A 26,527-nucleotide genomic window follows, 5' to 3' on the forward strand; every position below is an offset into this window, starting at 1 on the left:
TTTCGTCATGGTAGGTTACCGATTTTGTACGTACTCAAACAACTGTGGTGCTGTCAGGTTCAGCTTTACTTTACTTTACTGCTGTATATTAAAACAATGAATTTTGAAGAAATAATCAAAATGATAGCATAGCATATTTATAGGTATTGTCGCGATCTTTCATCGCTTCGCACTTCGGTCCAACCCTTTCAATGCGAAACGCAGCGGTCAAAGTGACACACAGCCCTGTGCGTTGTCAAGGCGCCACTGGCTGTCACTACAGAACGTCAGCAGAACGGAAGAACGAGGGAAAAAAGAAAAAAAAGATTCTGACGACTGGAGGTGTGAACGAAAACGTGCGGCTATTAAAATTTGCTAAACTAACAGTTTACTTATATATCTATACACGAATAGTTACTAAAATGATTAAAAATTGGAACACTAAATAAAACTAAGTTAAAAATTAAAAGCATAATTAAAATTGTGAAGCTAAAACTTACGATCTAATAGTACGGTCCTAAGTACGGTCTAAAAACGAGGTTTGTATCATGCAATGACTAGCTGATACGTTATTAAAAACGAGGCTAAAAGTAATACCTTTCATATTTACGGTGCTCAGCTGCTGCCCGAATGTCTACGGGAGAATTCAACAAATAATTAACGAAAACAGAACCGGAAACAATATTGTCACTGATTGCCTAGGAAAACGAGTTAAAAAAGAGGCATTAAACGTAAGCTTTTCGACTTATCTTTCATTCTTATATAAATTACCTATTATATACTATATATTAGTCATTACATGCTATATTGTACATTACCCACATACTCATTTAAAACCCATATACACATGTAAAATTTAGTATTAACTTAACCTAATAGTTATTCACTACCGTACAATTATGTTTCTCCGGTAGGAATTTTTTAATGTTACGTTGCGTACGCTACAATCTACAAAATATACGTTATCAAATCGGAAAAAACTGTCTTTCTCGTTGCAATTGCAACATTTTTAAAAATTCGTTTAGTCGCGATCGGGGTGAGCTTAAATATGCCGAGAGATAGTCGTGCTAAAGGGCCTAAGCCGGGTGTGAGTTGTGGAGAGTGCAATGATCCGGATAATAGTCAAATGGTGTGCTGCGACGAATGTTGCCGATGGTTTCATTTCAAGTGCGTAGGTGTCGATTAAGGAATCGAAGACGTAGACTGGAGTTGTTCGTCGTGCGAAGCGGAGCGTACATCCCAGGACGCATCGGTCCCCACTACGATACCTGCACCGGGTGGAGCGGACAAAAAATCGTCAAGCAACCAACAACAACAGAGCTTGCAACTTCAACAGTTGCAAAGAATGATGGATCGAATGCACAGTAGGTTCGAAGGACAACAACAAGCGTACGAAAAATTGCTACAAGAAAAGGACCAAGAGATGCAGAATGCAGTAAGTGACCTGCAGCGCCAATTCCAGATTCGATTAAGGGAAAAAGAGCAACAGGTCCGAGAGGAGTTGAAGGCTCAGACTGTCGTACCTCCACCAAATGCGAATTCAACTGCAGTAGAAAGTGGAAACCATGTAGCTGCAGATATGTGCAAGACGGTCGAACGAATGGAGAAACAGCTTCAGGAGATGGCAAACAGACAGGATTCCGTAGCCAAAAGTTTAGATGAACGATTGAGGACGATAGAACAGCCGCAGTAATCTAAACGTCAATGCGTATCCTTTCGACCCGAACCAACGTTCGGATTTGTCTCATGAGCTGAGCGGAAATCAACTTGCTGCGCGCCATGCAGTGGCAAAAGAGCTCCCGATCTTCACTGGTAATCCTGAGGAGTGGCCTCTGTTTATTGCCTCGTATGAAAGTACCACCAGAATGTGTGGCAGTAACGAGGAGAATCTGCTGCGACTCCAACGTTGTTTAAGAGGAAAGGCACTCGAAGCAGTACGTAGTCGTTTGTTATATCCAGCGGGGCTTGAAGGCGTTATAAACACATTGCGAACGCTATTCGGCAGGCCGGAAGTAATCGTCCACTCTTTGGTATGCAAAATTCGGGAAATGTCATCGCCGAAGACCGAGAAACTCGGAACTTTAATCGATTTCGGAGTCGCAGTACAGAATATGTGTGCCACAATTGTAGCCTGTGGGTTGAATGATCATCTTTGTAACGTGGCACTCCTTCAAGAACTTGTCGAGGGACTACCACCATCTATCAAACTGGACTGGGCGAGACGACGCCAGACATTGAATGCAGTTACGCTAGCGGATTTCAGTGACTGGCTCGGTGAGCTGGTTGAAGCAGCTTGCGTGGTTTCAGTCCCGTCATCAATTGGCACTTTCATTGGAAAACCTGAGAGACGTGGTCGTAAGGAAGAGGTATGTGTACACCTTGAATCTAGTTCGAGCTCAGCGTCCAACACAGGGACCCCCTACAGCCAAACGGCGAAACCGGCAAATAAACAATGCGTCATCTGTCACAGTGAATGCAGTAAGGTGGAGAACTGTAAAAAGTTTCTGGCATTTGATGTGGGAGCCAGATGGACAGCATTGAAGGAAAATAAACTATGCCGGAAGTGTCTGACGAAGCATTTTGGAGCGTGTGCGAATCAACAAGTTTGCGGCAGAAACGGTTGTTCTTATCTGCACCACAAGCTGTTACACGATGACTCTAGATACCAGCGGAATGCAAATTCTCCACCATCAACTTCATTAGATGCCACGAAAAATAATACCGCAAGCTGCAATGCTCATGTCAGTAAGATCTCTGAGATTCTTTTCAGATACGCTCCGATAGTCGTTTATGGAAGGGGAAAATCTGTTCACACTTTCGCTTTCCTGGATGAAGGCTCGTCAGTAACTTTAATGGAGCACGGCCTTTTGGAAGAGCTGGGAATCGAAGGCGAATCATATCCGTTATGTCTGGGATGGACAGCGAACCAGCAACGGCAAGAAGCTAATTCCGTAAAACTTGCGTTGGAGATTTCTGGAGCGCACAACACGAGGAGGTATTGGATTCCGAAGGTGCATACTGTTGAAAATATTGCTCTACCGCGACAAACTTTGAAAATGAACGAACTGGTACACCGATACGATTATTTGACGGATTTACCAACTGACTCATATCAGAACGTTCAACCACGGATACTCATCGGAGTAGATAACTGCTACCTGGGACAATCGCTGGATAGCAGAGAGGGAATGATACATGGACCGATTGCTGCTAGAACACGTCTAGGTTGGATAATCTTTGGACCGTTGTCGACAGCTGCTCCAGCGGTATCGGACTCTCCGGCGTGTAATAACCTCCATATATGCGAGTGCTGTGAGCGAAAGGATGCGGAACTACATAACACGGTAAAAGCATATTTTTCGTTAGACAGTCTCGGAGTTGCGCGTTTTACCAAGCCACTTTTATCAAAAGACGATGATCGAGCGGTACGTTTGCTGGAATCGTCGACCCAGGTGAAAGGTAGGCGATATGAAACTGGATTACTCTGGCGTTACGACAATGCTCAACTACCGGACAGTAAACCAATGGCAATGAAGCGGTTGATGTGCTTAGAGAAGCGTATGCAAAGAGAACCCGAACTGGCACGAGTTTTGAAGGAGAAGATAAACGATTATCAGCGAAACGGATACATCGAGAAGTTGACAAAGACTCAACTGTCCGAGGAATTCTCGCGTGTCTGGTATCTCCCAATATTTCCCGTGGTTAACCCAAACAAGCCTGGAAAGCTTCGCATAGTCTGGGATGCGGCTGCAAAGGTGGCGGGAACTTCGCTGAATTCATTTTTACTCAGTGGTCCGGACCAACTTCTCTTCCGTCTGTGTTACACCGTTTCCGGGAGTTCCGAATTGCTGTTACGGGTGATATCCGCGAGATGTTCCACCAGGTGTTGGTGAACAGAACCGACCAGCAATGCCAATGATTCCTATGGCGCGATGGCGATCAATCCCGAAATCCAGATGTCTACGCGATGAAAGTTATGACGTTCGGGGCTACGTGCTCACCTAGTTGTGCGCAGTTCGTTAAAAACCATAACGCACTACGATACCAATCCCGCTTTCCAAGAGCGGCCGAGGCTATACTGAAAGAGCATTATGTTGACGATATGCTTTCTAGTGAGGAGTCGGAAGAGGCGGCGGTGAAGCTTGCAAAAGACGTCCGTTTTATCCACTTACAGGCTGGATTCGAAATACGTAATTGGCTGTCGAACTCAAAGCGAGTACTTCAAGAATTAGAGGCGGAGCCGGGCGAAAAAAGCTTAAATCTGTCGAGCGAGTTGGGGACGGAGAAAGTTCTTGGTATGTGGTGGTGCACCGCTTCCGATACTTTTACTTTCAAAGTTCCTCCGAGGATAAGTGCAGATTTACTACAAGGCCGCGTCATACCGACAAAGCGTCAGATTTTGAGCACCCTGATGATGGTGTACGATCCGCTTGGATTACTGGCAAATTTCCTGATGTTCTTGAAAATCTTGCTTCAAGAGATCTGGCGCAGTGGTGTTAATTGGGACGAGCACATCGCAAGTGAGCAATGGGAGAAGTGGCAAATGTGGCTAAGAGTTCTTCCTCACGTGGAGGATGTACGAGTTCCAAGGTGTTACCGAGAGAAAACTGGCATTGGAGAACAAAATCGGATACAGCTACATATATTCGTCGACGCGTCTGAAAACGGATTCGCAGCAGTTGCGTACCTACGCTTCGAAGAACATGACACCATTGAGTGCGCGATAATCGGGGCTAAGACCCGAGTGGCACCCCTGAGGTACGTGTCGATTCCTAGGCTGGAACTTCAAGCGGCAGTAATCGGAGCTCGTTTGGCGAACCTACTCAAAGATTTTTTTGGACAGATTCACGTGACGTACTTTGCTGGATAAATTCGGACCACCGTAAATATAGCCAGTTCGTTGCAGTACGAGTCAGTGAAATGCTGGAGTTGACCGAACCAACTGAATGGAACTGGATTCCGTCGAAACTAAACGTTGCTGATGATGCCACGAAGTGGCAGAGGTTGCCGGATCTGTCTCCTACAAGTCGCTGGTTTCGAGGTCCTGAATACCTGTGGGATCAAAGGGTTGAATGGCCCGTTACAACTTTGAATCACGGGCACACCGTCGAGGAAATACGTCCAAACGTGCTATATCACGTCGAAGAGCGTGCGCTGTTTCGATGGGAGAAGTTCTCACAATGGAAACGGCTTCTACGCCAGGTGGCATTTGTGAAACGGTTCCCAGCGAACGTTCGTAGGAAAAAAGCGAAGCAGAATATCGTTACTGGAGTGCTGACTCAAAAAGAGCTCAAGGAAGCAGAAATTTTCATCCTCAAACTGGTGCAGAATGCTGTGTTCGCTCCTGAAATAGAGTCACTGCACAAACCGAACAAGGTACCCTGGAAGAAAGCATTACCGAAAAGTAGTCCGTTGTACAGGTTGAGTCCATTCATTTCCGAAGATGGGATTCTACGTATGAAAGGCCGAATAGACGCATGCGAATTTGTTGACGAGCGTACCAAGCATCCGGTACTGCTGCCCAAACGTCATCCTGTTACAGACCTCATTATCGCTGAAATTCACCAAAGATACTGTCATATCAACCACCAGACCGTGCTCAGCCAAATTCAGCGTAGGTTCTATGTGCCTCAGCTTCGCTCAGCTTATAACCGGGTGCGTGCAGGATGCCAGTATTGTAAAAACCGCCTTGCGAAGCCGTTTACCCCAGAGATGTCCGCACTTCCTTCTACGCGGTTGAAGGCCTTTTGTCGCCCCTTCTCCTACATAGGCATCGACTATTTCGGTCCGATGTATGTTGTTGTTGGAAGACGAACCGAAAAACGTTGGGTATTGATAACTTGCCTCACCGTTAGAGCCATACACCTAGAAATTGCATACAGTCTCACAACAGATTCATGCATACTTGCCATCAGGAATTTTATTGCCAGAAGAGGTACGCCCCTCGAAATAGTGAGTGATCGGGGAACTAACTTCGTTGGAGCCAGTCGCGAGCTAAAGCAAGAGCTAGAGAAGCTGAATCAGGAGAAGTTGATGGAATATTTTGTCACTAGTGACACAAAATGGACATTTAACCCACCTGCATCTCCACACTTCGGCGGAGCCTGGGAACGTCTCGTTCAGTCTGTTAAAAAAACCCTAAAGCACCTCCAAATTTCGCGCACACCCACCGACGAGCTTTTAAGAAACATGATGGCGGAGATCGAACTAATCGTAAATTCTAGACCCTTAACCGAGCTACCGCTGGATGACGAAATGTCATGCCCACTCACACCGAACCATTTCTTACTCGGATCGTCAGACGGTTCTAAGCCCCCGATCGCGTTCGACGATAAGTATTATGCCCTGAAACACACCTGGAAGATGTCCCAGATCTACGCAAACCGGTTCTGGAAACGATGGATAGCAGAATATCTAGCAACGTTGACGCGAAGGACGAAGTGGTTTCAGCCGGTGAAGCCTATCGCCGAAGGAGATATTGTCATCGTGGTGGATGAGACGCTACCGAGAAACTGTTGGCCCAAAGGTCGGGTAGTGAATGCAATCCGGTCGAAGGATGGACAGGTTCGTCGCGCTCAGGTGCAGACAGCTAATGGTATCCTGGAGAGACCGGCCGTAAAACTTGCGGTGTTGGACCTTAGTGCAACCGTAAGTACGTCGGACCCTTGATCACGAAGTACTGGGGGGAGTGTCGCGATCTTTCATCGCTTCGCACTTCGGTCCAACCCTTTCAATGCGAAACGCAGCGGTCAAAGTGACACACAGCCCTGTGCGTTGTCAAGGCGCCACTGGCTGTCACTACAGAACGTCAGCAGAACGGAAGAACGAGGGAAAAAAGAAAAAAAAGATTCTGACGACTGAAGGTGTGAACGAAAACGTGCGGCTATTAAAATTTGCTAAACTAACAGTTTACTTATATATCTATACACGAATAGTTACTAAAATTATTAAAAATTGGAACACTAAATAAAACTAAGTGAAAAATTAAAAGCATAATTAAAATTGTGAAGCTAAAACTTACGATCTAATAGTACGGTCCTAAGTACGGTCTAAAAACGAGGTTTGTATCATGCAATGACTAGCTGTACGTTATTAAAAACGAGGCTAAAAGTAATACCTTTCATATTTACGGTGCTCAGCTGCTGCCCGAATGTCTACGGGAGAATTCAACAAATAATTAACGAAAACAGAACCGGAAACAATATTGTCACTGATTGCCTAGGAATACGAGTTAAAAAAGAGGCATTAAACGTAAGCTTTTCGACTTATCTTTCATTCTTATATAAATTACCTATTATATACTATATATTAGTCATTACATGCTATATTGTACATTACCCACATAAACTCATTTAAAACCCATATACACATGTAAAATTTAGTATTAACTTAACCTAATAGTTATTCACTACCGTACAATTATGTTTCTCCGGTAGGAATTTTTTAACGTTACGTTGCGTACGCTACAATCTACAAAATATACGTTATCAAATCGGAAAAAAACTGTCTTTCTCGTTGCAATTGCAACAGGTATAAAGAAATTAAATGCATCGTCTTCTAGCATTCCGATTTGTGTCAAATATGTTGAAATAATTCAATATTTTCGACATGATTTTATCGTGTTAATAAAAATAGAAAAAAAAATTAATGACAAATTATAGCTTTTCAGCCATTCCTGTGAATTTTGGTGCCTCTTGCAAAGAGAACCTTTTCAGAGACTTGAATGAGTTTGCTCATAAACAATCGTAGAAGCGATGAACCTGGCGAGTAATTACTCCGCAACCTTTTGACACACTTCTGCATTTTTTAGCGGAACCAAATTAGGGATGATTAGAAAGGCGTAATCTTTTTACGGCAACTTTTTTTTTCAATTTTGTCGACCAGAGTTACCTTCAACGTAGTGAAAACAGATCAGTGCGTCTTGAACTGTCCTACAGATCAGACGTTTTTTCGGGTGCTTGTGGACTGGTCTTTGACTGCCTATAGCTTCAAAGTTTGTGTTTTGTCAGTGTGTCTTTTAAAGACTACCTGAAAGTTATTTCCCATCAGTTTTTCTAAAGACTACCTACTTTTGAATTTAACATTTGTTTTAACTTTTTTCGTATCACCTGAAATGGTTGGACGGAAAAAGAAACCTCGCATCGCTGCGGGGAGGAAAAGAGAGGCATCTCTTTCTGACACTTCGAGTGTCTGTAGTGACAATCCTTTTGATATTTTGCTTGAGCAAGAAGCTGGTGAAATGGAAGTAATTAGTAATGAAACTATACAAAATGTCAATTCTTTAAAAAAGGAAAAAGTTCCACCTATTGTGGTAACTATTTCTTCTGAATTCAATATTTTCAAAAAGGAACTTTCAACGTTTGTTTCTGACGTTAAAGTTACCTATCAAAATAGTCGTAAAGGCGAATGCCGCTCATTAGCCGACTCTATAAAGGGTCGTAATCGTCTTATTCAGTATTTAACTGAAAAGATGTATGAATTTTTTACATATAACACGAAGAGCGCCAAGCCGTTCAAGGTCGTATTGAAAGGTCTCACCAACGATCAAACCGTTGATGAGATCAAACTTACTAACAACCTAAAATTTTTTGAAAAAGCACATGCTTTGTATAATGTGCGTGTAAAGTGGGAGATTTATAGGAAGTATGGCGGAGGTGAAAAGCATATCACCCAATGCCGTACTTGCCAACGTTATGGCCATGGTTCCAAATTCTGTAACATGGACCAAAAATGTCTTAATTGTGGAGACTCTTCTCACAAAAAGGACACATGTCCTGTGAAAGAGAGTAAAAATTTTCGCTGTGCGAATTGTAACGGCAACCATATGTCAAATTTTTATCAATGCCCAGTCCGTTTAGCAAATGTTAAGGCAAGGCAAGGTAAACAAAATTCAATTTCACAATTAAAACCAGCTTCAAAACAAAATTCTCCAAGCGTACCAGTGACGCATAGTTTACCTTCTCCTTTGCATACCCGTTTAACTTATGCACAGGTACCAGGTAGTTCGAACTTTATACCGCCTAGTGTTGGTAGTTCGAAAATGACCGTTAATATGGGTAAGCAAAACACACTAGAAAATAATTGTACACCTATTACCCCAGCTAATATTGCTACCGAAAATATTTTTTCTAATGTCAACTGCCTGTGCCTATTACGGCGGGTAAACTTTCATTTCTGCAACAAGCAATGTTCGATCTTATGAACGCCATGTTGCAGGCAAAATCAATGTTTGAAGCCATCCAAATAGGTGCAAATTTTACAATTAAAATTGTTTCTAATTTGAAATTTAGCAATGATTTTAAATAAACCAATCAAAATTTTAAATTGGAATGCTCGCTCATTGAAGGCCAATGAGAATGAGCTTTTTAATTTTTTAACAGTAAATAATGTGCATATTGCAATTATTACTGAAACATTTTTGAAACCTAACATAAAATAAAAATATGATCCCAATTACGTGGTTCATAGATATGATAGGATTCGGGGTTCCGGCGGTGGAGTTGCAATTGTTATTCATCGCCGTATCAAACATCGTGCTCTTCCCTATCTTGAGACGAAAGTTATTGAAACTTTGGGAATTGAAGTTCAAACTGAACTTGGGATTTTTTTTATTGCCGCAGCATATTTACTATTTCAATGCACATGCAAGCACAAAAATTATTTTAAAGGTGATTTACAAAAACTCACCAGAAATCGTTCGAAATTTTTTATAATCGGCGATTTTAACGCTAAACATCGATCATGGAATAATTCTCAAAGTAATTCCAATGGCAAAATTTTATTCAATGATTGTTCTTCAGGATACTATTCTATTTTGTCTCCGAATAGTCCTACATGCTTTTCTTCTGTAAGAAACCCTTCAACAATTGATTTGGTGCTAACAGATCAAAGTCATGTATGTAGTGATTTGATCACTGAACATCTTCCAATAACTTTTTCTTTGTCACATGAATCAGTTTTAAACCCTATGAGCTCTGTTTTTAATTATAACAAGGCTAATTGGGAAAGATACAAAACTCATATTGAGAGACATTTCAATAATGAGCTTGATTTGCAAAACGAAGTGAATATTGATTCCGCTTTGGAAGCATTAAAATGTGCAATTGTTGATGCCAGGAATTATTCTGTTCCAAAGGCTCAAGTGAAATTTGATTCACCAATAATTGATGAAAATCTTCAACTTCTAATTCGTTTGAAAAATGTCCGCAGACGTCAATATCAACGTTCTCGTGACCCTGTTTTTAAAACTATTTATAAAGATTTACAGAAAGAGATTAAACATTGATTTACTCTTCTGAGAAATCAAAATTTTGAGGCTAAAGTTGAAACATTAAAACCATATTAAAAACCTTTTTGGAAGCTGTCGAAGATTCTTAAGAAACCTTCAAAGCCTATTCCAGTTTTAAAAGATGGTGAACGTTTTCTTGTATCCAATGAACAAAAGGCTCAAAGACTTGCTCAGCAGTTTGAGAGTGTTCATAACTCAAATTAGAATTTTGTGAGTCAAACTGAAAATGAAGTCACACGTCAATTTGATTTAATTTCTTCCCAGAATTTTTTACCTGCAGAAATAATTGAAACTAACTTGAATGAGATTAAATCAATTATTAAAAATTTCAAAAATATGAAAGCACCTGGTGACGATGGAATCTTTAATATTTTAATCAAACATCTCCCTGAGAGCACAATGGAATTTAGTGAAAATTTTCAATTGCTGCTTCAAAATTGCATATTTTCCTAAATTATGGAAAAATGCAAAAATTACTCCAATTTTAAAACCGGATAAGAACCCAGCTGAAGTTTCAAGTTATCGACCAATCAGTTTGCTTTCTTCAATAAGTAAACTGTTTGAGAGAATTATTCTTAACAGAATGATGTCACAAATTAATGAAAATTCAATTTTTGCAGATGAACAGTTTGGTTTCCGCCATGGGCATTCCACTACTCATCATTGCTCAGAGTTACTAATATGATACGAGCTAACAAATCTGAAGGTTATTCCACTGGAGCTGCTCTTTTAGACATAGAAAAAGCATTCGACAGTGTTTGGCATAAAGGTTTGATTGCGAAATTGCAAACTTTTAATTTTCCAATTTTCCTAATCAAAATTTTGAAAAATTATCTTACTGATCGAACTCTGCAGGTTGTCTATCAGAATTCAAAATCTGATAGATTTCCTGTCAGAGCAGGTGTACCTCAAAGTTCAGTCTTGGGTCCAGATTCAGTCTTGGGTTCAGATCTTCCTGATTTGCCTCCAGGATGCACACAGTCATTGTTCTGCGATGACACAAGCATTTCCGCAAAAGGAAAAAGTCTTCGTGTCATATGCAGTCGATTGCAGAAAAGTTTAGATATTTTTTCTTTCTACTTGCAAAAGTGGAAAATCTCTCCCAATGCTTCTAAAACTCAAATGATAATTTTTCCGCATAAGCCTAGGGCTTCTTTCCTCAAGCCAAACAATAATCAGTATACAAGCCAAGTGCATCAAATATACGAGATGTTTATATCCTCTCATTAACAGGAATTCTAAACTTTGTTTAAAGAACATGATTGATTTACAAACAAATTTTTAGACCAGCAATGCTTTATGCTGTACCGATCTGGTCAAGTTGCTGTTCAACAAAGAAGCAAACGCTCCAAAGGATTCAGAATAAAATTCTGAAAATGCTTTTGAAGCGTCCTCCTTGGTTTGGTGCACTCGAATTACATAGACTTACTGGTGTTGAACCATTAGAAGCTATGTCAAATAAAATTATTAACATTTTCGACAAAAATCGTTGCAATCCTCAATTGCTACGATAAGCTCTCTTTATAGTCAATAAGTTAGCAATTAAGTTAGTTGTAAGTTTACTTTCCTTTCTTGACAAGAAGGTTTAAATCCCTACGAATGATAAGTCCTAATTGCGAAAGCAAACAAATCCTAACAATAAAAATTACAAATTTCTAACAGTGTTGAGAAGTCACCATTTGTGATTGGACACACATACTCATTATTTACTAATATTTATCATAAATACTTAAGCTACTAACAAATCCCCCTATTAAAAAAAAATAGTGAAAACAGATGAAAATTTAAATTCATCGTATATTTTTGGCATTTGGAGTTTTTTTTTTCTCGAAAGTCTGAGATGTGTACTTTAAAGATTGAAGTATTATTAGTTTATTGACTAAGAATACTCCAAACTATGAATAATTAATGTGGAGAATGGTTTGCTATCAAAACTTCGATTTGTTTTCTAACCAATGCCGTAGTAGACATATAAAGCAGTGCGGCTGGGCTGAGGAAGGAGATTGAGATTCTTGAATTTTTGAGCGTGAATTGTATCATATTAAGAGCTTCTAGTTTTGAAGTTTTCTGTCCAATGAGAAACCTAGAAAAGACTGAGAAATATTTGTTCCATGGTTTGGCAGCCTGATCTAGTTCTAGAAAATGAGATTTTTCTAGTTTTTGATTGAGTGTCACTGTTTCATGGCATGAATATATGGGCTAAGATTTATAATGGAACAAATCTTCTACTTTGCCTTCCCACGACCACTTGAATTTGGAAGCTTTTTCGTTCGTTTCGAATTTCAAAGTTTCAGAACTCAATTATCAATATTAGATTAGAATATGTCTGACGAAAATACAAACGACCTCATGAAGTTGTCTCTTTGGAATTGCTTTGTGACCACCAGTCTTTTGAACCTTGTTGTCCTCACCAAACAAGTGTCACATTGAAGCCGATAGTCGGGCCCACATTGCCCTTGGAATGACACACGAAGTGTATATTGTATCGCATAAAGTTGGCGCCATATGCACCCGGCATTAGACCGGTTTATGAAACTCCATGAACTGTTGGAGATTCTGATAGGTCGGCGCGGTCGCGAGGTTGTCGAACGACAGAGCCGTCAAATCCGGCCCTCTTAATAATCCAATCAGTATCAGAGACCCGAGGAGCAAGGTGCTATGATCTGGTAAAACTGGTACCAGATATCATTGAGCTGCTCAAGAATAATAATTATATCAGTAAATGACATGTCTTGAGGGAAAAAAGGTGGAAAACATTTTATTTTAGTGTTCGCTGTTTGGTGTGTGATTTAATTGTAGTACTTCGGAGCTCCTGGGAATGGTATGTATTCATCTTTCAAGGCGCTGGCGTTACAACCTCTGATTTGACAAAAATGACTGTCTTAACAGGTGAAACCCGGTGCTTAGGCCCAAATACGATGCCTAGCACATGAATTTAATTATAACAGGTAGCTCACATTAGTCCCAGCAGGTAAAACGATATACTCATTTTTATTCATGCTGAAGCACGTCGACTAAGTGATTTTCGAACGATTAACAAATTGCTATTTGCACCTACAGATTTGTAGTTAGTGAAAAGATTTCCCACGGAAACAAGATTTTTTTTCAGTAATGTTATATCTCCAAACAAGTTCATGTGGGTATGAAACTACCTAGCAAAAAGTACTGTGGCACGTATTATAGCACAATACGCCCCTAAGCGTTCGAGGTCTGACAAAACCGAAATTGCCATGTCACACGCTTGATTGCTAACGTTTATTACCTGTTGTCAAAATGTCGTTAGTCATTAGTCAAATAGGATATATCGAGATTCGTCACGTTCATCGTGTAAGGTTAATGGAGTTAACTACGCACATACACTCGATTACCGCAACTTCCTTTTAAAGGGAACAACAACACAAAGTCTCAATTCATAAACAGTTTATTCAGCTGAAGCGAGTTCTGGAAGAACCTTCAGCTAGCCGACAAATGTGTGAGATAGGGCCTGAAATATGATAGAAAGCCTAATTGTTATTGCTGGAGGCAGTAGCGTCACACGAAAAATAACATGATAAAACTTACTATCAAAGCCATCCGTTATATAATACTTGTCAACAAAGAGATATTCAGTACACAGTCGCTCTTTGTTATGAGAAGTAGAAAATGTCCATGCTACCTCATGATACTTTACAATAAAATGATCCTGTTTCCACGTGGAAAAGGGCAATTAACGAAAGATTTTTTAAGTATGTAAAATGTACGAAGGTATGAACAATAATTCCAGTCAGTCGTTATTCTAACCAATATGTAAATTTTTGAATATATTATAGACATATTCTATAACAAGACATTTTCACTAAGTGATTTTCTCACTTGTTGTTACATCTTCAAACAATTTTATCCCAATAGAACATATTAGTTTAAAATTCAAAAAGGAATTCATTTGATTTCCTAAAAGCTTCAAGTGACAGATAAAAAACGCTTTCTACACAAATATGCTTCCTTATTCTAACTTGTTTTTGAAAATAAGCTTTTTTTTGAGTTCAAAACAAATTTTCTAGAGGGACATTACATTTTACACAGCCCAATTATGCCAAAAACAGAATCTTTTACCCTATGGAAAATTACTGATAAACGCTAACCTTTCTAAATTGATTTTCAATGTGATTCGTCACGAGTGGCAATTTTGCTGAGCTGATGTAATTTAATGATATGACAAATGATAAAATTGTATACGGCACATCTGCCTAATGGAAGCTGAGCATTCAACGTATTCTATTTCGCGTTTTATCGAACGAAAAGACGAAAAAGTAAGAGGTTTATTTCAAGCGAAAATGGCAATAAACTTTTAATTGATCGTTATGAGCAATTTGTCCTCAGAACCCGAACTCAAGAGATCGAAACTACATCTCGGCAGCTAGACCACGAGCAGGAAGTCAAATGGATAATCAACCAATCCAATATCATCAATCAACCGGTCAACAGGGCAATCCTCTGTTAATATTTTCAGCCACACTCGATACACTACGTTTACGATGTAGGTCAGACCGACCGAAGGCGGCGGTGGCGTTCGTACGAAAGTATGACGCTTTCATTTTTTTTTTGTTTTTAGTGCTATGCTTGCATGGCACCTCCTATTTACTATCGAAGCAGTCTGCTAGTAAAAACCGGCAAAATATTGACGTTTTGCGCTTTTCAAAACAATGCTGCTGCTATACGTAAGTGAGGTTAGAATTTTAGAACACATTGCGTGACCGAAAAAGTTTCTCGTGCGTTACAATCTATATGGCAGACCTTGCCAGTCAGTGTTTTAATACCGTGCCGATCTACGGCAAATGGCGTGAGCGGTCCCATATAAAAGCGTTACCGGTTGCAATGGCGACGGCGGCGGCGGCAGCGCCGGCATTCGTTATAATTGTGATGTACCTGCCTGCACTGATCTCAGGTACGAGCACTGATCACGGAACAAAGCATCAACAAATTTTTGTCTTTTTGAATTCTATTAACTCCGTCGTTATTCACTGTCAAGGCAATCGACAAGCCGACTGCAAACTGTTGTGGATTTCTGGTTAAGGTAGGAGCTGCAGATTGTTGGCCAGCAAACAGATTTAGGTTAACTTTAATGTGTTGTACCAAATTGTTTTAAGACTGAAGCATGCTACGTAAGGGCTTTAATAAGGGGGTTTGGTTTGTCTAAAATCGTTTTCCTAACAATCTGACCCCCTTTTCTGTCATTGATGGTTTGAATGGACGTAACGTTGGTGTAAACCTAAAAGAGTTGGAGAGCGTGCATTAGGGTTCAAACCCTTGAACGGGTGAGAAACCCGCTTCCCTTCGGATGGAAGGCTGAAAACATGAACAACTAACCTACAGTACATGACAGTGGAAATCATTGGCTGCATCGTGTTGTGTTCATGCCCACAAAAGTCTAGTCATTGCGTGCATGTGTTGATATCGGGACTGGTTTCAAAGGCTGGGGGCTTGTTGCCAGTTTAGAGTGGACGGAGGAGCGTCACCGTATCGGTTTATGTGATTGACATCTTGTGATGTTGTTTTTGCTTCGTCAACTGTTCACGTTCATTCACCCTCCTTGCCTCAGGCAATGCTGAAATTCCTTAAATAATGTGCAATTAAATGGTGCATAAAAAGGATACTGATTTTATCTTGCAGTTGGGCTTGCAGAAGGGTGGTTTGGTCAAGGGACGGAAACAAAACAAAACGGAAACATACTCAATTTCCGATACGATTGCCATTGACTTTTTATTTACCATATTCACCCATGCTCAACACGAAAGCTATCTGCCATCATTAGCAGAGCGCAAGTAGAACTATTCCGTGGGGCGTTCTTTTGACTTATCGTTATTTAATGTATGTGATGTATTGGGCGTGTCACTTGGTACAACAATAGCCATCACGCGTGTCGATGATGAACATAATGAATAATAAATGATACTGTTCATAGTGGTTTACTAGTAGCATAAAAACGTGAACATTGTTATTTTACTACTGGTCATATTTCACGCGTCGTCAGGCTTTATGAAAAAATCTCTTTGTGAAACTCTAATTATTTTGACCCTTTACTGAATATATTTTTTTTATATTTCAACTACCATTCCAACAAGTACTTTAAATAACACAATCTATGCTCCCCGTCAACCATGTAATAAATGTCGAATCAATACAGTTATCAGACTTAAAAAAACATGACAAAACTTGCCCGACAAGGTTAACCAAATTGAAATCCATAACTGTTGGAATTTTAATCTAATTTCGATATTGTTAGTAATGATTTTTAGATGGTTCTTACTGTTTATATGCTTTTTTTATTCTTTTTTCCATCATTTGTTATCATAAACGTCATATTTAATTTTAAATGCGATCCAACTTATCAATAATTTTCTTAGTAAATTTTGGATTATGGTTAACCTAAGCCATAGCGCCTGTGAATAACACTAATTCACACTTTATTTTTGGAAAAATTAGGGCGTTGGACGGAAAAGAGGTAGTGACCAAAACACCAAAACAAAGCAAAAAAAAACTGCTGCTCCGCCTTCCACACAAGAAAATTGGTTTACTTATTTTGTGAAGCAGGCTTTAAATGCTGGGTTGATGCAGGTCACACCATGAATTGGCATATTGCACACGAGAATTTAGTTGCATGGCATCAAGTTTTGCTGTCCAGTGTGCGAATGATAGATGCGGACTCTGGAAAAGGTCACGCGAAACAGCGGGACAATGATCAAAAATACTATGGGAGCCCCATCGAAATTAGCTGGCTATCATAAAAAGGTGAACTGCGGGTTCACCATTGTAGTGTTTTGCAATAATCTCGATGTATCCTAAATAACACCTAAATCATGCGGACACGATTTGTTACGCTTTGACCTGACATGGCCAAAGATATCGTGACTAGGTCAGGCTTTTAAAGAAATTTTGATTACACAACCAACCCTGCTAGAAGCTGTCAGTTAGTGGACTGGACACCACCTACTGAAAATGTCTACTGGCAGCTGTAAGATTAGTAAAAACATTAGTATAATAATAGTATGGAATTTACGATCGAATGTTTTACACTCGTGGTTTGAGTTCAAGAGAAGAATTTGCAACAATAATACGGTAACAAACTAAAAAAATATTTCTCTGATAGTTTGACACACTTTTCTCCTCTGGAAGGGATAGCCCATACAAACGAAACAAATTCTTGCATAACTCAAGAATTAATCAAGTAAATAAAAACAAATTCGGCATGCAAATGTTTTTAAGGATAAAAAATTTTCGGTCGGTGGCCCTTTTTGTAGATTGGGCTTATGAGGCCTTCCAACTAGTCGTTCGGCATTTGTTTGCCCACCCAGATAGTGGAGTATGGTCTGGTGGATCGCTTCCCGCTTTTAGAAATTCGGCCCGGATACCATCCTTCCCAGCGGCCTTGCCGTTTTTCAGCTCCCTAATCGCTTTTTTGACCTCCTCCTGTGTTGGTGTGGCTCCACAGCTTGTTCGTCACTCATAATCGTTTAACAGCACTGGAAGTGCTCCTTCCACCTGGCTGCAATCGTCGGCTTATCCGTAAGCAGGTTTCCGTCTTTGTCATTACACATGACCGACGCAGGGAAATTTCTACTTCGAACTCTGTCATTGAGTCAATGTAACCTAATTTGGCATGTGGATGTTTTGGGAGCAAGATATATTTTTATGGTGGTTCAACATCCTTCCCTTTTCTGGGGTTCCTACACTCAAAATATTTTTCACGTTATTGTTACGTGAAAGTTCCTATACTTGTTCATTTTCTGTCATTCTGCATGATTTATATGACAAACATAACGTCTACGTGAAAATCACATACCATTTACGTTAACTTGACAACGTCAAACAAAAATATCCAGAAATCGAAATGGCGAAACTGATTCAGTGTCACATAAAACGGAATTTCTCGATCGCTTGCAAATAGGTGAATTTCTGGAAAATCTTAATAATGTCGAGTCTTGAGCTCACAGGTTGCACACAGCTCCAGTTCAAAGGTGGTGGAGTTACCTGAACACAAACAGCTGCAGGAAACAGTATCTATCGGCCTCGCGGATGTTGTAATATTTATCATTTTTTACGTCGTTTCATTCATTTATGAACTGACAATAATGCATACCTGAGTGATTTACTACGCAACATATTGCAATAATTTTTGAATAGTATTTCCTATCTCCTCAAAATCGAACAAATAAATGAAAATTATAGGTTGCATAAAACGTGACAGATATCAGATACTCAAATGCTTTTCACTTTACCAGTAGATGAATTCTACGTGAAACTCACATGAAATGCATATGTCTACTGAATAAGATTCAAAGGATAGTTCATCGCACTCGGTCGTGATGAACTCAAATGACAATCACGTAGAATCTATTTGAAAACGATAGTGGAAAATACCCACGTAACTTTTCCAGTAACTATTACGTGAAAAATATTTTGAGTGTATACAAATCAAACACTAATTTCTGCATAACTCGGGAACTAATGAGGCAAATGAAACAAAATTTGACATGTGGGTGTTTTTGAGAGCAAAAAATGTATCTATGGTGGTTTGACACTTTTCCATAGTCTGAAGGAGAGGGGGCGTTTCCAATGCAAATGAAACAAATATTTCAACCAATTTTGCGAAAAACAGTCTAAATAGATCGGAATAATGTACAGCGGCCAACCCAGTCCGCACAAATGGCATGTTGGTGACCTTTAAAAGAAAATTCATATTCGTACGAAGAATATTTTCTGTAAATGGTCAGGAATGCTGAAAAAGCGTCGAAAAGGCGGGGCTTAAAGCCTTATACAAACTTTTGGTAATTGTCACGAAGTGGTTTGTTAGAATGTTCTGCTTTTTCGTATCAACAACTTGGCGGTGTTAGGAGGAGAATCACCTATCACCTAATATAGATATTTCCGGAATGACAAAATGCCCCAATACCACTCAATATGGATATTTCCAGAAACAAGGTGATGTACGGAAGACAAAATGCGAGGATGTTACCATTATGATAAAACCAATCATTGCAAACAATTTTTTTTTTGAGTTTGAACGTATTCAATAACTGATTCGTCATGCATTTGCAGACTATAAACTCATCGCAAGGCCAATCTTTGGATGTACAGTGGTGGAAAAAATAATAGGTGTGAGCATTGCTTATAAAGTCATCTGCATGTTAACCTATCATGTATAAGGCATATTTGAACACAATATCTATGTGAGATTGCTTACATTATGGACAATGAATAGGAAACTGTCAAAATTCATGGTATTTTGTCCGTGAGCGAAAAAAAAACTGCTATTGGCCAACATTTTAAGTGAAAAAAATAACAAGCGTAAAGTAAACTGTACATCGTGACGTGACTGTTAATTTGATTTATGGTTTTCTGTGAGTGGAAACAGTAAGTCTGTAGGGTAGCAGCACCGGTTTTGGCCATAGCACCAGTTTTGGCCATGATAGAATAAAATTGATAATTGTGAAGAAATATCTGGAATTACTTCTATTTCGAAGTTTCCCATTGAAACTGATGATGTTGTTCGACAAATACATTACTTACTGTAGCAAACAAGTATTCGTATTTTAATTTTAATAAAGGAACTAATTATACTCTCCCAGATTTACTGTACAGTCTAACGTTTAGGTAATTTGCAAGCTATTTTTGATAGAGCATAATCTTGTACATTTCTATAGCAAATTTTGTTACCAGCATCAGGCACAACTTATTACAGCACATGAATAAAAAAAATAGGTATTATGGTATGATTTTCTCTGCAATATCAAAAATTACAAAAGCTTCCAAAAACGATCAATGATCCATTCTTGGCCACATATCAAAGCAATTCCGTAATTCATAATCCTGATATTGGCCATATGTAAACAAATCCATGGTAACGTATTAACATTGATGCAAAACATGAAAAGTACGAAGTTTTTCGGGCTGTCATAAGATATCGCATGAGATTCGTGAAAACACAAAACTGGTTTTGGATAAGATAGATTGTATTACTAGAGCACCACTATTTGATATTATTTTATTTATTTTTTGTTAGGGAATTAGGATTACGTTGTCCATTGATGTGAACTTTTGTAATATATCCCAGTCAATTGCTACACGTGTCCCTTTGCAAAATACAATGACCACTATTGTAGTATGCGTTGTTAAACTCGCTCGCAAAAAGCATGCGATACTCCAAGTGGCGTTCTCGCCGCTACCGAAATCTCACACTAGAGATACTCCTGTCGTACTGTTTCTCATTCTCTTTTCCTTTTTTCATTTCACACTACCGAGCGTTGATGCTTGCGAGTTTTCTCATAGGCCGACACGCACTCTCGCTCGCGTACTTTCCCACTCGCGTGTACCTCCCTTTCTCGCGAGCACAACCGTCAAGACGCATTATGACGATACGGAGTGACAAGGTACGACAAAGCGGAGTGGCGAAAAAAATATTTCGATGGGTAGGCAGGGATGCCACATATACAGATTTTTCAGTACTTATACAGATTTTTGCGTATTTTTTATACAGATATCTGTATATACAGATTACAGATTTTCTGGAAATAGTACAGAACTATACAGATTTTTTTTTTGATTTTCGTGGATCGCGAAACAAACTTTTCGATATGGTTGAAAATCGAAAAAGAACTCAAATGCTATTGAGCGTATTGGAGGTTTCATTATATTTATATGTTACGCATAAACGTGTGCATAATTGTGTTTTTATTTCAAGGGATATGTCCAGTACATATGCAGATATTTATACAGATTGAAATACCACCAAGGTGATTTTCTGAGATTCGAAATACAGTTGAAATTGTGGCATCACTGCGAGTAGGTGGTCGAATATCATACACGTTCAAGCATGCGATTCTATATAGATTTATCACCCCACTTTCGCTCGTCGGTGCACGATGCAAAACTGCTTGGCATCAGATTAGCGATGGACAAGCCGCATGCGTGAGTCGGTGAACGAAGCATTTTCGTTTTCGGGCACATTTTTTCAAGCACTCCTAGTCAAGTACTCTTATTCGAGTACTCGCGTATTTGGCGTGAGTAAAAAAGCAAAAGAGAATTCGCGAGCGGCTGTATGCTGGCTGCTGCTCTGGCAAATGCATGGATAATAAAGAGTTTCTCGAAAGTGTGTGTGCGAACGACTGGAGAAGCGTAGCACACATCTCAGTCTCGAGCAGAAAGGAGTGGATATGTTTTGCTTCTCGCTCGTTTAGCAACGCTGATTGTAGTGAGTGATCAGGTACCTGCACCGACACGCTCCCAGTCAGGTAAAATGTGGTTTATGAAGCCAATCACCTTTCGAGGATTCAAACCCCAGATCTCTTTGGGCTGTAAGAAGCCACTGCCAAGAAGCCTTGATCTGCGTTTAAATAATGCACCACAACTGCAAAGCAGATGTTCCGATATCTCGCGTTCCGTATTACAAAAGCGACAGATATCATCCTGAACCCGGCCAATGCTCTTTAAATGATATCTACTCGGACAGTGCCCCGTTACTAGGCCGACATATGTACAAAGAGCTCTTTTGTTGAGCTCTAGGAGCTTTTTTGAATTGTTTTCGTTTGGTGTTATAAATCTTTTAGATTGGGAACACTTTTTGACATCCAACCAATTGGTTGTCACTTTTTGTTTCTCCCAGCGTTTAAGCTCCATTTTCACTGCACAGTTGGATATACCACAGAAAGGTTCTGGGCCGATAAACTGTGAGTTAGATCCTTGTTTTGCAAGTTCGTCTGCCCTTTCATTCCCACCAATGCCACAATGTCCTGGAACCCAATACAAATTTACTGAGTTTGTTTAACACAGCTGTCGCAATGTGAGAATACATTCGCAGACAATTTTCGATGTGCATTTATAAGCATCAAGTGCTTTCAGCGCTGCTTGACTGTCAGAAAAAATACAAATATTTGCATGTTTGTATTTTCTAGTCAGACAAACATACGCACTTTCAAGGATTGCAAAAATCTCTGCTTGAAACACTGTTGGCCAGTGTCCCATTGCCACTGAAATATTAATTCCAGGGCCAAAGATTCCTGCACCAGTTTTTGTACCTATTTTTGAGCCATCTGTGAAAAATATCGTTGAACCGGGACGGACATCAGGAACTCCGACTTCCCAGTCTGTACGCGACGTTTCGCATACCTTGTAGGGAATATCATGGTTATCCTGAGGTGCCATCCAGTCTCCATTCATACTCATCACTGGCCCTCATTTGAAAAAGTCCAGTATAGTCAGGTGACCCACAAGATCACCTGACAAGATAGTTTTTGTTCGTTTGAGCCTCAATGCACTCTTTTCTGCTTCAAGTTGCACGTATTCGTACAATGGCAACAGATGAAGAATTGCATCAAGAGCTTTTGATGGGGTGCTGCTCATTGCTCCTGTTATAGCAATGCTCGCAAGTCGTTGAACTTTATCTAGCTTTGTTCTGGCGGTGGGTTCTCTGGACTATTTGATATAGTACATCCGTTCCGTATAATATGTCCGTTCTCTATTTGCTCAATTTATTTTCAAAATCGTAACTTCGGTTGTATTTACCGAAACTAACGCTTCGGACTTTCAACTATAGTTGGTGAATAATACGAATAAGTTTCTATGTGAAAAAAGCAAAGAGCGGATGCTTATTGATAAGGATAGATGACAGAAGAAAAATTAACATAGATCAATGATGTCATGTCAGTGTCATTAAATATCAATTTAAATAAAATTCTAGCTCGAAGTACTTTGCACTGCTAGCTATGTGTGAATATAATATAATTGTTAAGTTTGATTAATAGATATACTGGTCTTTTAGTTAGGGGCCGTTCAATTATTACGTAAGAAAATATGGGAGGAGGGGGGGGGGGTGAATTAATTATCTTACATAAGAAAAACATTGTTAGTGCAGCTGTTCAAATAACCATGTTCATGAAAGTGTGGACGGTAAAATTCATGAAAAAAAAATTACAGAATTACTCGAATAAAGGACAAGAGAGGAAACGAAGTACTGTGCTTGCTTCATAATGATAAAACTAAAATTAATACCTATATATGCCGGCAGTAAGATCTTACTGGGGAAGGGGGGGGGGGATGGTATTAAAAAATCTTACGATGTCTTACGAGGGGGAGGGGGGTTTGTAAAAGTGGAAAAATATGCTTACGTAATTATTGTACGGCCCCTCAGTTAAATAACGAGGATTTTTTGCTGATAAAATATATCTACATGGTAAAGGCAAATTATAAAATAAATTCGTGTGAATTCAACTTTTTCGCGAATTGGCCAAAATAGGAGCCAATTAAGAAACGCTATGGCCAAAATTAGAGCCTAGAGAAGTTTTTTGGTTGGAAAATATATAAACAAAATAACATAATTTTACTATTTAAACTCAATGTTAGTGAAAAATATAGGTGAGTTCATCCGATTTCCACTTTGAACTGATTCAATTACATATTTTTCGAAGGAAGCAGGCCAAATATCTCTCATTAATAACATACTATGGCCAAAACCGGTACTTTTACCCTACTGATAAACTAATAGTTCATAGGTTGGGTTCATAATTTTGCTTTTTGCTTACCGGTGAAGGGTCGCGGTAAACATTTCAGTCCTGATACAAAACGGCTGATCAAAAACTACAAAATAAAGGTGAAACTTTCAAAAAAAAAAAATGGCAGAAACCATCGACTGCTCTCAGAAAATAAATGCCAGAAGAAATCAGAAACACGACTGTGGAAAGGGAAACTAGTTTTAGAAATGAACGCCGAGTACTGAAATTCGTAAAAAGATGCTTTCCTCACATCTATAGCCATCATAACGGAACTTGAATTGAAGGTGACGTCTAAAACCATCCGGAACCGTCCGATTGATTGTAAATACCGTGATTGTACTAAAATTATTGAAATTATCAAAATAAAGAAAAACAGGGCGGGAAGAAGTTTGCCGGGTCAGCTAGTTATCAAATAAAGTTACCAATAGTTCATCAATTAAAATCCCCTTGCAATAAAACAGAACTTTGACGTTGTGTATGGGCTAACAGATGAATCAGTAAATAAAATGAAAAAAGTTGTCTTTAGCACAAAGGGATCACGTCTTCACGAATTTCAGGGATCAAGTCTACCCAAAAGAACTAGTTTAGTAAACTGTTTTTTAAATAGTTTTCTTCAAGATATCGGTTCAAACATCACCTATTCTTTTAGTTTACATGTTTATAAATCTTATGGTTATTGATTTCATATTTGAAGGATGAACATAGATGGTTTACTTATGAACCTAAATTTGAACAAAAAATATTTTGGAGGTGTTTGAGTTTGATTCTTTTTAATCTAGTATATTTTGAATCCTGTGTTTTCTATTCGTAACAAACAAGTTGCACATTCTCCAGCATAGTTTACCAACTTATTTCATTCCGTTTGTAAGATACAATGAAGGGATGATATCTTCCCAGAGGAACCGGCTCCAGAAAATCCGCTTTTTGATCAATTTTGACGTTTCATTTTGATAACGCTTGCTGCTTGAAATTCATTTCCGCATGACCAAAGGAACGGTGAAAATCATTTGGTTGAATTTTCAGCAATTTTTTTTACGTGACCGTGAAAGATATGCGTGAAATATTTCATCAGAGTATCACAACTCGTTACAAGAAAAATATAATATATTTGAAAGAGTTCTGCGTTCATTGGAAGTGGAAATCGATAAAGATTGGTTGTAATTATCGAAGAATTTCGCTAGTGCAAATGATCTTTTATCAGAACTAGTTGTGTATCAATGAACAAGAGATGATACGGTTACGGATCAATATGCTTTACTGGCTATAGTGACAACTGTAAAATAGCTAACAAAAAATTCACTGTTTCCGTTTTCTTATCAAATTTCAAATACTCTTAAACAAAAAAACAAAACAACGGCTAATAATAAAATCTCGTTACGTAACCTTCGATTCGCGTGGTGCTGCAGGAACCAACAACCATCCAAATACAATAACTGTTTTCTGAGTCCGCTGATTCATATGCAGTACGTGTGTCCCCCGAGTAAAACCGAAATTTTGCCAAACATTGCAAACCCGTTTGAAATTTGTGTGGCATCAGTTATCGTAAACTACTATTCAAATGTGAACAGCGCCGAGCCAATGCAATGTGAAAGCCCCGGGTACGACATCGGGCAGTGTCGATAAATGACTATTTCTTTCAATGCTGACATCATTGAAATCGTATCGTCGTCGTTGGGTCGCTGGCTGATTAGTTACTATTACTTTCAGACTGATGGAATGTTATGTGGCCTTATCTGAAAAAGTGTCTCATTTTTCGCTGATGCATTCAAACGAAAAGTTGTTCGATTTTCTGTTGATAAACTGTCGGTTTGTTTGTATTTCGCGATCGAAAAAGGAATAGCATTGAGTGACTTAATATATACTTTGGTAGACCTCCCCGAGATACGTTGTAGCGATAATTATTGCTGTGTTTTTAAATAATTCGGCAAACCCTGCAGTGCGATTCTCATTTTGGAAAACGTTTACTTCTCCCACTTGTATTCATTGAGCTACGGGTTAGGTGATGCTTCGGTAAGCAAAATTTTATCGACTTTAAATTTCAACGTCCATTTAGGGTACTGCACCGTGTGAACAGCCGTGTCACGCCGCATGTGGTAGGGGTCGCCACTATTTAGGTCAAACCGTTCTATGCTGGGCTGTTTTACGGCCGACAGTCTACGGTTTTATAGCCCCCGTGTGCAACACGGACTGTGATTTCGTTAGTTACCTACTTTTTATAGATTGCTTGATCTAGGCACGATTTTCAAAACCCCCACAAAGACTATTGTTCAAAGGCAATCTCCCTTGTCCAAATTTGAGCGGGATCTTTAATGAAAAAAGTGTCGTCTCATACCGTTGCGAAGTATAATGACCCTGTCTTTACGTGGATAATTCCACTAGGACCGGGGGTTTAACGTTTTTCATGCTACACAAGAAGGTCGAATCTTGCATAGCAGCATTCAGTGATTGAGTAGCAAGATATCTTATGTTATTTGATGCAATATTTCCACCCACTAGTTGAATACTGGGACTTATAGTCTATTCATGATCGAAAGGTGTTTGCACATATCTAACGGCTTTAAAGGTTATCCGCATCCGCAATCTGTGTAATTCAAGTGTACGGAAAGATGCTCACAGTCTATATTGTAATTTGATCTGAACGGAAAGCATTAAATACGTGGGAAAAATGCTCTACTCGAATCCACAGACGATTCAATTTGCAAGTTATTGTGATACCGTTTCTCATGCACCATGTGTC

The 26,527-nt window shown here is 39.3% G+C and overlaps 2 protein-coding genes across 2 annotated transcripts in view; both read left to right on the top strand.

The window, feature by feature from the left end:
• The window catches only part of LOC129731443 (protein rolling stone-like), an 87,450-nt gene that overhangs the window by 3,584 nt on the left and 57,339 nt on the right, over window positions 1–26,527 (top strand). The gene's annotated exons all lie outside the window — the stretch shown is intronic.
• Window positions 4,900–7,440, top strand: LOC129728447 (uncharacterized). Its single transcript, XM_055686890.1, has 2 exons — window positions 4,900–7,039; window positions 7,119–7,440. Exon 1 carries the CDS (start codon window positions 4,900–4,902, stop codon window positions 6,646–6,648), a length of 1,749 nt encoding a protein of 582 aa, XP_055542865.1. The 3' UTR covers window positions 6,649–7,039; window positions 7,119–7,440.

This window comes from Wyeomyia smithii, chromosome 3, assembly GCF_029784165.1.
Source record: "Wyeomyia smithii strain HCP4-BCI-WySm-NY-G18 chromosome 3, ASM2978416v1, whole genome shotgun sequence".
Lineage (NCBI taxonomy): Eukaryota > Metazoa > Arthropoda > Insecta > Diptera > Culicidae > Wyeomyia > Wyeomyia smithii.

What these genes read in the sequence shown, in the direction of transcription:
- LOC129728447 (XM_055686890.1), top strand. Translation starts at nt 4,900, where the DNA reads ATGCTGGAGTTGACCGAACCAACTGAATGGAACTGGATTCCGTCGAAA.